At 50.6% G+C, this 12606-nt stretch overlaps 1 protein-coding gene across 2 annotated transcripts; it reads right to left on the bottom strand.

Annotated features, from left to right (window-relative positions):
- Positions 1 to 3862: 3862 nt before the first annotated feature.
- DUSP1 (dual specificity phosphatase 1) lies at positions 3863 to 6574 on the bottom strand. 2 transcript variants are annotated; one of them, XM_068408793.1, is made up of 4 exons: positions 6088 to 6574; positions 5792 to 5940; positions 5418 to 5637; positions 3863 to 4904 (listed from the first exon to the last, which is right to left on the bottom strand). In XM_068408793.1, exons 1-4 carry the CDS (start codon positions 6572 to 6574, stop codon positions 4534 to 4536), a joined length of 1227 nt encoding a protein of 408 aa, XP_068264894.1. In that variant the 3' UTR covers positions 3863 to 4533. The 2 variants fall into 2 exon arrangements, with proteins under 2 accessions (XP_068264894.1, XP_068264893.1); XM_068408792.1 differs by having other exon boundaries at positions 5792 to 6574.
- Between the last annotated feature and the right edge of the window lie 6032 nt (positions 6575 to 12606).

Below are 12606 nucleotides of genomic sequence, written 5' to 3'. Positions count from 1 at the left end.
GCTAAATTGTTCTTTCAGCATGAGTGTGTTTGAGCCTGGGTTTTAGCTGTTTTCCCATCCTCCCTACTGCCTTGGATCAGAGCACATTTGGGGAAGCCAAAGCCCTGGGTGGAGTCTCATTGGCTACACTATGTGTAGGGGTCTGCCATGGACATTATTGCTGGACAAGGGAAAGGATAAGAAATAGGTTTAGATGAGGTTTGAGGCACAGTGACTTCTAACCACACTAGACAGTTCCACACCACGACCTTTTCTCCTTCCCCATCACACTGCAACTCGTCTGTGGAGCTGGGGAGTGGGCTCTCTGGGGCTGCACTTAAGCACCATTTCCAAATGACTCCCAGTGCCCTTTCTGCTGCCCTGGAGCCAGACAGTGAAAAAACCCCAGGTGGTAACCAGGCAAACTAGATTTGCTTGTGTATGATCTGGATGTAAAGTTCTTTTTTCAACGTAATGGCATAACACATCCTTGTGGCCCTGCTAGTCTGACACTGGGGGTGACTAATGCAGGATAGTCCCTAAACTTCAGTATACCCAGTGCCTTTCCAAGCACTGATTACAAAAGAAAGACAAAAGCTTTGAGAAAAGGGGATTACCCAAGACGCGTCTAATCTGGAGCTCTGTGTCTGTTTGTCATGTGATAACTGGGTATACCGTATCCCCTGGGTATTGCATCTTGCTGGGGATATTACGCGCAGCTCATGCACTGGGTCCCGGGGTGGGTTGGCTGTGTACACCCCTAGGCTGTGGGGACCCATCTATGGGTGCTGTACAGAGCCTCACGTGCTGCGTTGGGTTACACACTGCCATGACTTGCGCTTTCTCTATACGCTTTGGAACCTTTGCATGGTGTCAGTGGTCCAGGCACTGGCACTTTGGGAGCCCAAAGGGCTTGTCCACATCTCCCCATCCCTGCTGTGCGCAGCACACAATGGCTGTTGTTTGCCTTTGGGGTGGGTGAGCAGCCTCTGGCTTGGGAGGAACAAAGCCTGGAGCCAGTTCCTGCAAACACAAAACATGCCTTTCTATCACTTCGTGACAAATTGGTTTGTCAGCAGCAGGAAGTGATGTTACTGTCGTCCTCACCAAGGGGAAACTCCTCGTGGTTTCCATGGGGATGTATGCAACTGTAGAACTACAGGTTTATTTAAGCTGAAAGCCCTACGCACACCCGCTGTGTGCTGGGTTTCTAAGGGTCTTGGGACGGATACGAGGGGCAGGGTCTCGACTGAGCCCCGCTAGTGTGGGGGGACAGCCAGCTCACGTGGGAGCCGGGGAAAACAGGAGTTCAATGCTGTAAACCACGGTGAACCGTGTGCCTTGATATCCCAAACAAACAAAGCAGCGAAGCAGGGAGAATAAATGAGGGGTGAGAAGGGAAAATGCCTCCCTAGCACATCCACAGCAGGCAAAGTTCAGCTCAGACGTGTTGCCAAGGCATCCTTCACCACCACTACGCACAGGCTCTGCCACTGCCCGTCCCAGCCTCTCGTGCCTCCGTGCCTGGCTCACACCTCCTCCTCTGCCCCACACCTCGCCAGCCGCTCCGCTCCTTCCCCTCCTGCTCCCAGTGAAACCCACAGCTGAGCCCATCCGTCTCCCCAAAACTGTGGCACTGAGGTGACATTTGCAGGTCTCACTCTAGTATCTCTTACTTTTCGCTGCTGTTCTTGCCCCCTTATCCTCCCCCAGTTTGGACTGGCTGTGATCCTGTCCACAGAGAGTTTGCAGGAACCTGGGCTCTGGGCATGATAAGACTCTGATTATGGGCGACAGCAGAAAGCTCACGATAAAGACTTGGAAAAGGACATCGTGTGTCCACAGAGCTGGAAGTGCCCGTCGGTGCCTCGCTGGGACCGAAGCCCCGCTGTCGCTGGCTGGCTTTTCTGCGACGGGCTTTGTGCTGAAGCAGCTCTCTTTTGCGCCCCTCTGTCAGGTGCCTGCTTAGGTTATAAAAGCTGATCGGCTGCCAGGTAATGAGTTTTATTGTTCCAAGAAACACATAAACAAGCTCCCGCGGCTGACGGGGAGCGGATTTCTGTTTGAATTACGATTAACAGGCAGGATTTTTTTTTATCAGTTGCACGGCCAGGGCTGCCAAGGTTGTATTTTTCCACTGCACAAGCTCTGCTTTGCTTTGAAGGTGAAAGTTTGTTCCACTGTTTACTGCAGGTGTAAAAAGGCTCACATATTCAGAAACAGCCTTGCGTGCCTTACAGGGAGAGCAGCGGTAGGTGCAATCCCACAAAGCAGCACAACCTGCCAAGGGACTTACCATGGACCAAGGGGTTTTGCAGGATTTACAGGATGGGACAGACTTTGGAGGGGAATATTCACTTTGAGGTTCATGCACGCTTTGAGAAAATAAGCGTTTCTAACTTTGTTTCTTAGTGCCCAGGGTTCTCTCCTCCTTTTAGCTGCTCCATTTTTTTTTTATCCCTTGGTGTCAGGTTGAAGCCCGGCGATGGTTAACGCGTAGTGCTGACGACAGAGCTGCGTCAGAGGGGTAGCTCACGTGGAAGACTTTCAGACGCAGCACTGCATCATCCCATCCTTCAAGGACACCTTCTCCCAGGAGAAGAGTCCTGGATTTTAGCACAGTTGATACTGCAGGTAACTTGCAGTATTTCAGCAGGAGTTTGTGGCGCTTTTCTTGTCTCCAGTTAGGTGACAAGAGTGTAGCTGTTTTATGCTTAAAAAACTCTTCATCGATAAGCTTAGGGTCATAACTGTTAAAATGCCTTGATTTTACACAAAGAGTCATAACCTGCTGTATCTGCCCAAGCAAAACCCTTTTTGACAGGGCAAAAGTAGGATCCGACTCCTTGAATATCAGAGGTGCAAGGACTGGTGGCTCCCTTTCGGAGGAGGTGTAGGACACGCGATGTCCTAGTGCTCCCCCAGCATCCAGCTCCCTGTTCCCAGTATCACTGCCCTGCCTAGGAAAGCAAGCTTCCAGCCGCATCTCTTCCACATCAGCTCCCCCTGGTAAGGGTATGTCACAGCACCACTGCTCCCCTCACACACCCCATGGAGATGTGGAGTTCTGTCACACCACACAGCATTAACCCCGCACTCTTTGCTGCCCATCACCCTCACTCACCCTGCAGCTCCTGCCCCTGAGCTGCCAGGAGCACTGCCTGTTAGAACTCCCCTGCCTGGCTTTTGATATGCTACATAAAACTCTTCTCATCACCTCAACTAAAGTGCCAGATAAAAGTCACTCCAGTGAGAAGTTGCAGGAGGAGATAATTTGGATCTGGGTGAGAAAATAAGTGACTTGTTGATTACCTGATCTCTTGTTATGCCCCGATTTTTTTACAGAGATAGCCCAGCAAGCCAAATACTTCACTCCAGGGATCGGAGACAGGAATAAAGGAGGTGGAACAGAAAAAGAAAACACCTTGGCACAAACTCACAAGCAGTGGAGATATGTTACCGACAGGTTAATTTTTAGACTTAACCTTTTAAGCATTAAAGGTAAACAAGCAATAAGGAAGGTCCTTCCTCCTTCCTAGAAGGACTATTTTAAATTCACTGTAGCCCTGTGCCCAAGTCTCAGCTGGTTCAAACTGTCACAGCTCTGGGGCCATCACTGCAGCCAAATCCACCTTACAGCTGAGAAGCCAGCCTTGGCTCTTTGCCACCACATACAATTATATAGGGACAAACAAAAGCTCAGGTTAAGAAGCAGCAGTAGTTTCTAGTCAATTATGATTTTTAAACCCATTTTTCTATCTAGTTCAGTCAAGCCCTGAAGTCAGTGTTGCAAATTCAGATTGCTTACAGTTCTTCACCTAGGAGCTTCCACACAACTTTTGAGACTGTAAAATGCAAGATTTTAAAGAATGTATCATGCAGCTCAATAGAAATATCATAATTTATTCTGTTTGTATAAAAAAGTTAATCATGTAACAAAACTATGTCTTCATAAGAAGAAATATATTATTTCACATCATAAATAAATCAGCAAACATACAACCCTTGGCAACTCAAAAAAGCACTCGCCTGGTGCTTTCACGTCAGTGCTTGGGAAACAAGAAAAGCTGACATATATACACACAGGATTACAGTACCAAAAAATACTGAGGTATTTGGTTTCTCTAGAAATGAAACTTTAGGTATGTGAAGGCAAAAAACAATGCACTAATGTAAAAATAAATAAATAGGACTGTCATATAAAAGGGGACAGCATCAGTGTTGCTCAGAGTGTCCAGGAATGGGAATACTGGTGAGCATGCTATTAAACATGGAACAGGCTTAGGACAGACAGAAGACAAGGAGGAACAGCTCAGGAAGAGACAGTGTCCTTTGATCTCTGTGTTGACATCCCGATATTGGCTTTAAAAGTCAGCAGAAAAATCAGTAACACCTAGTTGTCGGGCATCAGGTGAGCTCCTCTCCGTGTATGACACTGTTCTGGGACGCATGGATGGTTCCCCACAAAACACAAATGACTGATGACACTGTCCCCATAGTTATTGCACTTCTGAGACAGTAAGTCTGAGTTCTGCCCATATTTTCACCTGCTTTTCAGCAGCTCGGGGAAGTGGTGATGGGGCTCTGAAGATAGCTTAAAGCACTGGACGAGGTGTGAACAGGGATGGAGACTGGAAAGTTAAAGACTGTGGTGGTCGATGCTCCTCTGTCCAATACTGACATAGCAGGGCTAGCAGCTTCTGCTGAGCAGTTAGGGGCAAGGACCTGTGACTCAAACTGAAGCAGCTGCCCCATGAAGCTGAAGTTTGGGGAGATGATGCTTCTTCTCTGCTTCACAAACTCAAAGGCTTCATCCAGTTTGACTCTGTTGGTCCTCATGAGATAGGCAAGGCAGATGGTTGCTGACCGGGAAATGCCAGCCTGGCAGTGCACAAATACCCTTCCTCCATCATTTTTAACAGAGTCTGAAAAAATTAAAATACACAGTTAGCAAACAAGTCCCACTGCTTCCAGAGGTAGGAAAGCACAGGCTATTGTTTTACATTTCTTTAATCCATCCTTTCCTTATCCTAATAGGTACACCCGGTGCTTTTGAGACAAAGAGAGCCTTTGTCCTGAGGGAACCAGCAGTCTAGCTATTTTCATTCGGGGCTCCAATTCCAATTATACTAATAGCTCCTCCAGGTCACTTTAGCACTCTTGCAAGATTACTTTAATACTGATCCGCTTAAATTCACTAGCTCTTTTCTGCAAGACCAATGCCTCTTGATTCAAGATTTCAAACAGCTTTGTGAAGCTAAGATTATTCCTCTGAGTAGTATAAAATTAATGGAAATGTTCCCCAAGTGTATCTCCCGATTGGAATGAAATTTCCCAATCTCAAATGTAGGTTTTACTGAGGAAAACAATACTCAAAAATCACTTCCCAGGGTACATCACCCCAGAAAAAGAACAGACTGTAAAGAGAACTTATTTACCTATGAAATCAATCGCCTCGTTAAACCAGGAGCTGATATCTGCCTTGTGGTTGTCCTCCACCGGGATGCTTTTATACTGGTAGTGCCCTTCAAAGTGGTTGGGGCAGTTCGCCGAGACATTGATTAACGCTGTGATCCCCAAAGCATCCAGCATGTCTTTTCGGGAGGCGTGGTAAGCGCTGCCCAAGTAGAGAAACGGCAGGATTTCCACCGGCCCACCCTGAAAGAGAAAGGACAGACAACCGGTTAACTCCGCTCGGTGGTTTCCGAACAGCCTCCCCTCCACCGGCCCTCGGAAGCGGCAGCGCCCGCTCGCCCCCAGGTCCCGCACACACCCAATGGTACCCAACCGCCCCCGGCCCGTCCCCGCTCACCTGGTCGTAGAGGGGGGTCCCGCAGGAGCTGCACCCCGAGTCGGCGCTGCCGGGCGCGCTGCTGGCGCTCAGGGGCAGGCTGAGGCCGGTGGGAGCGGCCGGCTTGGTGCAGAGCTCGGAGCAGGCGGCCGAGAAAGCTTCGTAACCTCCTGCGGGGGCAGAGGGAAGAGAGAGGCGCCGGGTGAGCGCTGCGCGGCCGGGGGGCGAGCGGAGCCCCGCGGGCAGCGCGGCCGGGCCGGCTGCGCCCCCCGCCCCTTCCCCTCCGGCGGGGCCGGTGCGGTGCCGGGGCCACTCACCCTTGAGGAAGCAGACACGGGCGCCGCGGGCCTCCCTGCAGAGGGTGCCGAGGGCCAGCAGCAGCGTGCTGTCGCGCTTGGGCAGCTCCAGGTCGGCGCTGCGCTCGTCCAGCAGCACCACGGTGTGGATCAGCCCCTGGCGCAGGCGGGCGCGGAGCTCCTCGTTGGGGACGACGTGCTCCAGGGCCAGGGCGCCCTTGGCGCGGCGGCGGACGATGGTGCTGAGGCGGACGTTGCAGGAGCCGCGGATGTGCGCGGCGTTGAAGGAGAAGAAGGAGCGGCAGTCGAGGACGAGGCACTGCGCGGCGCGCTCCTGCAGCAGCCCCCGCAGCGCCTCGCACTCCAGCGCGCACACCCGCAGGTTCACCATGGCGGCTGCGGCCGAGGGAAGGAACGCGGGAGGAGGGAGGACGAAGGCGCGGTCGGTGTCGGAGGTGCCGGTGTCCCGCGGAAGGGCAGCACCGCACAACCCAGTCCGGCCCCACATGCCCGCGCCCGCCTTATATAGGGCCGCGCCGCCGGGCCGGCGTTTTCTCAATGGGGCCGCGTCACGTGGGCGCCCGCGAAGACGTCACCTGGCGGCGCGCCAGCACGGGCGCGCCCAGCCCCGCCGGCATGACGTCATGTGCCGCGGGGCCGGCGGAGCGCGCGCGCGCGCCCGTGCAGGCGCAGGGACCCGGGTACGTGCACATACACCCCCCGTGTGCACCCGCGCACGCGTATGTACATACACATACACGCATGCACACACATGGACGTGGACACACACTCGGGTACTACACACACACACATATATACACGTATATAAATAGACATACACATGCACACACAAGCACCTACCTACACACACATACATATACACATACACATAAAAACACATACAGGTGCCAACATACATGCATCCACTTGCCTACAGACACACATATACATACATATATAAATCCACACATAAACATACCTGTATATGTGCATACACATTCATACATGCACATACATATATACATACACATCCATACATGCACACACGTACACAGGTACACCCATAAACACACACATGTACACAGACATACACACACCTACAAACACACATATACACCCCCTCAAACATGCACCCACCCCTGAGCCCACCGCTCCCAGCACAGTTGCCGTGGGGCTGGGCCACCTCACTGCCGGCTGTCCCTGTCCCCTGCCCCACGACTCCGGGCCTGGCTGGGGCTGGGGCAGTCTTTCTCCGTCCCCCCCAACACCGCCCGCTCCCCCCTTTTCCACAGAGATCCGAGCACTGCTGGGGGCAGGAAGCTGCTGGAGCAGCAGTGCGGGAGGATGAGGAGCCGTGGGTGCGGGCATGCATATTCTCATAAAATATAAAGAGACAAGCATACGCATACATATATTTGTATTCATGCATAGACATATATACATGTACAGACATATCTACACATAAATATATATGTGTATACATATATTTGTATATATATTTGTAATGTAAACACATATCTGAAAGCCATTCCCATCATGTTTTATGTGTAAGGAAAAAAACTGTAGTAGACCTGTGGCCCATGCAAAGTTCGTTTTTCACACAGCAAACACCCCCAGAAGCTGGGGCTGCCCAGTAACTGGCAGTGGCGTAGTGGGAGCTTTCTTTTTTCCCCCCCTCAGTAGAGCATCAGTGCTTCCCAAAAGTTTTCTTTTCCCCGTGGGCGACCAGCTTCCACCAAGACACTCGAGTGTTTCTTACTCAGGGCTTCCAGTCAGTGTTGCTTCCACTTCCCCTTCCCCTGCCTCCTCGTGATGGCTCCTGGGCCCCACCGGCTCCTGGCTGCTCGCTGCCCCCAGCCACCGCTGCCCCCCAGCACCTCCTCCTGCTTTGGCCCTTTTCCCCCAGCCCTTTCCCAGTGATTCCTCTCCCCCCCTGCGCTGCCGGCCCCAGCTGCGCTGCTCCTTCCTCGCCCTTCAGCAGTTTTCTGTTCTCCCTTCTGCTCCTTTCACAGGAGACCTCTCCATCCACCCTTCGCCCCGGGGCTCCTCTCCCACCCTCCTGCCCCACCAGCCTCTCAGGCTGCCAGCCATCAGTCCTCAGACTTTCCAGTTTCTACCCCACCGATGTCGCCCAGTCTTTAACCACTTCAGATCTTCTTCTAAACCCAGCCGGGCTCCGTATCTGGCCGAGAGCTCCAGAGCTTTCCAGGCTCTCACGGGTGGCCGGGAGGAGGGGACATGGGGAAGAGCACAGGCAGGCGAGTGCCAGCTCCGGCTCACCCACTTATCGCAGGATTGTCTCTGCTCTGCTGAGCAGTGGGTTTTTGCCAGAACTGCAGCCTCAAAGCAAATCTGTTTTTTCAACATGTTCCTTAAAAATAAACACGGGATTGCACTTTTCATTCCATTTATTTGTTGTTGTTCTTTTAACAGCAGGCTGGAAACAGATTGTGAGAGAAACGCTTGTAGACTTCAGGGCTGGGAAATTACTCTGTTCAACCACACCATCACCCACTCTGTTACTGGGACCCCACAGCTGTCCACAGCGAATCACTGGGTGTGAATCGTGGGGCCCGGCAGTTGGGTGGGTGACACACGTCCCTCTGCACCACGAGTGCATGGGAGGCAGGCAGGGAGCAGGGGCCATGGAGCAGGCAGCAGCGGACCTGCCTGAGCCAACTCCTTGCAAGACGTGATATCGCTGTGACAACACCATGCCATGGCCAAGCTCTGGTGACCCTGCATGTGATCTGTTGAACACTGACCTACCCAGATTCTTCTAAGGAGATGACAGCAGGACTTATCAATGATCGATTCCTTTCCAGCTTTTTGCAGCAGAAACCAGTAGAGCAGATGGCCACAAGACAAGACTTCATCACCTTTTCCTAGAGAAAATGCCCTCGTTTTCATATGGACCTCAGATGTTGACCTTTCTGTAGGTTTGTACCCAGGAATCACTTCACTCCTTTGGAGTGTGATATGGAAGGAATTTAAGGCATCACCTGGCAAGAGCACAGGGGAGGCAAGGCAGCCACAGCGGAGAAGCCCTGCGGGGTTAGGAGCTGCGAATGTCCTTCTCCCAGGGGACTTGATCGGGGTGTTGAGCTCCTCCAACCAGCCCAAAGCCTTGTGCATTCCAGGAGCAGCGGCATGGGATGGGAGACTTGAGTGCTCTAATGGAAGGCAGTATTTTTAACGGTGCTGTGCCACTAGTGCCTTGTTAGTGGGATCAGCCAGCCCTGGCTCACAGACGCAGGCATCCTGATGCCGCTGACAGTCTTTTATCTTGCCCTAAACTCTTCTCAGTGTCCCACACAGAAAACAAAAGACCGAGATTATCTTTTTCCTAGTTTGGCAACTTCATTTTTTCCCAAGTTTAAAGAAATCACCATGTCTGACACCTTCACAGCCAAGTGTGAACGTGCTCTAAATGACAACCACCTTTCCAGTTCGTGATGTTAACCAGCATCATGCAAATATTAAATATGGGCCAGACACTGTGTGCCAGATACCTTGGCTGCTCTGAGACAGTGCAGGGAAGACATCCAGCTGAGGCCTTTGCGCAAAGGGAATTTACCTCCACAACAATGATAATTGCTCTTCGATGGACTTATGTAATTAGGAGACTTTTGAATCTGGTCTTGTTTACACCCAGTGCAAATCAGGAAGAAAAGAATTAATCATATGTGGCAGTGTGTACTTAATCACTTACAATCCTGGACTAGCTATTTCCTTGCTTTACTCTATTTTTGTTTTCTTTTCTTAAATAAACCTGCCATAAGAATGAAAGAAAGGAAAATACAAAACAGGGCTGAGGTGGCTTTTCGGAGCTCACTCTGACCTGAATGACTTTCTTAAGGGTTAGATTTCCTGCTTTAACAAAAGCCAGGAAATACAAAATTAACCCCTTCCTCCAAAACAATCCATGTTTGCACTCGGGCCACAATGTCATTGTAAAGGTAATAATAGAAACAAGAGCACGATGTGTGGGGGTGGGAGGTGATGCTTTGATTTGAGCAGATGGGACCCACTGCCGGCATTCGGTCCCCTTTATCCCCTGTGCTTTAACAGTTCCCATGTTGCTCTGCCAAAACATGTACAAGTCCATAACAACACGAGAGCCCCAAGAGTGTGAGCCCTCACTCGTGGCATCAGGGACTTCTTGGGAAAATGACTGTACAGCAATTTCATCATGTCACAGCTGAGCGTGCTGGCTTTGTCTCAGTGGAACCGGAGACCTGGCTCGCTTTCTCCAGAGGCCGCGGGTCTCCCAGTGTAACCTGGTTGATGTTTATCTCAGGGGGTAATAGAGGGCTGCAGACAGCTTCTGCATTGACTGACACTGATGCCAATTTGTTAGCAACTTGGTGACAAGTGTAGATAACCCCTGGCCTGGAACTGGCCCATTGCACAAACCAGTTACCCAGTAATCCTGGTTATTCAGGCTTTTTAACTAGTCACTCATGGCCAAAATCAGTGCTGAACTGTTCCAGCGAAGCCAGAATTACAGCACCATTGGACCTGACGTGAGCCTGGGTCTCGCTGCCCTTGATACAAGTTTTGTCTGAATAAAGATATGAAGGATCAAGCCTCAACACTTGAGACACAGAACAAAAATGCATGTGGGAACATTTGGAAACCGTGCTGGATGCATTTCTTCAGCATGTGTAACATTTTCTCCGAATTCAGTTTCACAACCCAGCATTTCCTTTTGTAAATATTTGGACAGATTTTACAGAGACAGAGATTCACAAGAAACAGAAGGAAAAAGAAAGGAAAGATTGGGGGGGAGGGAGACAAAGAAAAAGGAAGGAAGGAAGGAAGGAAGGAAGGAAGGAAGGAAGGAAGGAAGGAAGGAAGGAAAATAAAAGACAGGAGAGTGAGAAAGAGAGAGAGCAAGAGAGAAAGAGAGAAAGAAAAAAGAGAGAAAAAGATAAAGAGAGAAAGAGCAAAAGAAAGAAAAAAGAAAGAAGGAAGAAAGAGAAAGAACGAAAGGAAGGAGACAAAGAAAAGGATTCAGATGAAAGGTTACAATAAACAGAATACAAACAATATAGAATTACTGATGACTCATACTACCATGAAAACATTATTTTTTATGCATTTAAATCCTGAGATTTAACCCTTTTGCCAGGTTTTGGCTGAGCTCAGACTGCCTCAGATTCTTCATGTTGGAGTTGATGAGGTGGGGGAATGGGGAGGCAGAAGAGTCGGTCCCAACAGCACGAAAACCAGCTCTGGGCTGGGGTCTCAGTCCTGGAGAGACAGGCTGAGAAACCTGGTATGGCCTGTTTCTGTATGCCCCGTCCAATGCATCACTGTTTCTTGCTGAGTGGAAAACAGCTGGTGTAGCAGCTTGGGTATTTCGACTGAGGACACATCCTGGATACAGATGGACACTGAGGAATCAGGAAAGCCCCTTTCTCCCAGCCCTGCCTAAGGAAATCTCAGCTCACTGCTTGCCTGCCCACCCCGGGCTGCTCGCTGCCTCCTGCTCCCCGGGCTGTGGGCAGGGGTGGAGGGACAGCAGGCGCTGGCAGCAGTGGGTGCCTTTCCTGCACACGCGTGGACCCTCATAGTCACTCCCTGGACTCCAGGCTCCTCACCACGAGCCTTTCTCTGCTGTACTTTCATTGCAGAGCCATGAGCCCCCCATCGCTTCGTGATGCCGCAGGAGGCAAGGCACGCGCTGCCAGCTCCAAAATGTGACAGCCCCCGGAGCCAGACCCACGCTGCAGCTGGGGGCTCGCGTCAGCTCCGCATCTGCCGCTCGGTGACACGACCCGAGGCGCCCAGGCAGCACGCCTGGCACCATATGACCCCGTACATGTGTGTGTGCCTGTCACAGGGCCCGACACATGGCATCTCATGGCCTGAAACTCAAGATATTTGAGAAGCCTGCAGCACGGACAGTCCCCCATCGTAATTTTGCAAGTGGCTCCATGTCTGCTTGAGCAGCTAATGCAAGTCAGGAGTTCTGCTTTCTCTTCCAGTGACTCACCGAGCTGCCTCAGGCAAGTTGCTTAGTGCTGCGTTTTAACATGATTATAGGCATTAGACAGCCAGTCTGGGATACCATAGATTTGATATTCAAAATCATTAAATACCTGCCTCCAAAGGAAAATCTCTGGGAATTAGTGGCACTGATACAGTTCACAGCACTAGGATCATCTTAGTAGGGCAAATGGTTTAGGCAATTTAATCTTACATTTAATTGCCTCTATTAATCTGCTATGAATCATGCCATGCACTAGGCATAAGGGTATTTATTCAATAAAATCACTGTATTTGTGAAGTTCTCATATTTCAAGATGAAAGGTATTAGATATATAATAAAATATACTTATGGGAAATTATTCTTCCTACTGCTTGAACGTGTATTTTCTCAATTACATCCTCTAATGGCTAGTACGGCAAGGCAAGGCTTCTGTGGGAGGAGGATGAATTTGAATAGAAAACAAGTGACGTATCTCACACTAAGAAGCAGGGAGAGGCGTGCTCTCCTATCCAGAAATATGAGAGCTGGGTTTATTGCTAGTC

The sequence above is a fragment of the Nyctibius grandis genome, chromosome 10, assembly GCF_013368605.1.
Source record: "Nyctibius grandis isolate bNycGra1 chromosome 10, bNycGra1.pri, whole genome shotgun sequence".
Taxonomy (NCBI): Eukaryota; Metazoa; Chordata; class Aves; order Nyctibiiformes; family Nyctibiidae; genus Nyctibius; species Nyctibius grandis.
The sequence above is the reverse complement of the archived record's forward strand: the minus strand, read 5'-3'. Positions and strand labels throughout refer to the sequence as shown.

Excerpts from the sequence above, each read along its gene's own strand:
- DUSP1 (XM_068408792.1), bottom strand. The coding sequence starts at position 6,574 with ATGTGGGGCCGGACTGGGTTGTGCGGTGCTGCCCTTCCGCGGGACACC. Across the intron at positions 5,638-5,791 it reads GGACCCCCCTCTACGACCAG|GGTGGGCCGGTGGAAATCCT; the intron begins GTGAGCGGGGAC and ends TTTCTCTTTCAG. Across the intron at positions 4,905-5,417 it reads CGAGGCGATTGATTTCATAG|ACTCTGTTAAAAATGATGGA; the intron begins GTAAATAAGTTC and ends TAATTTTTTCAG.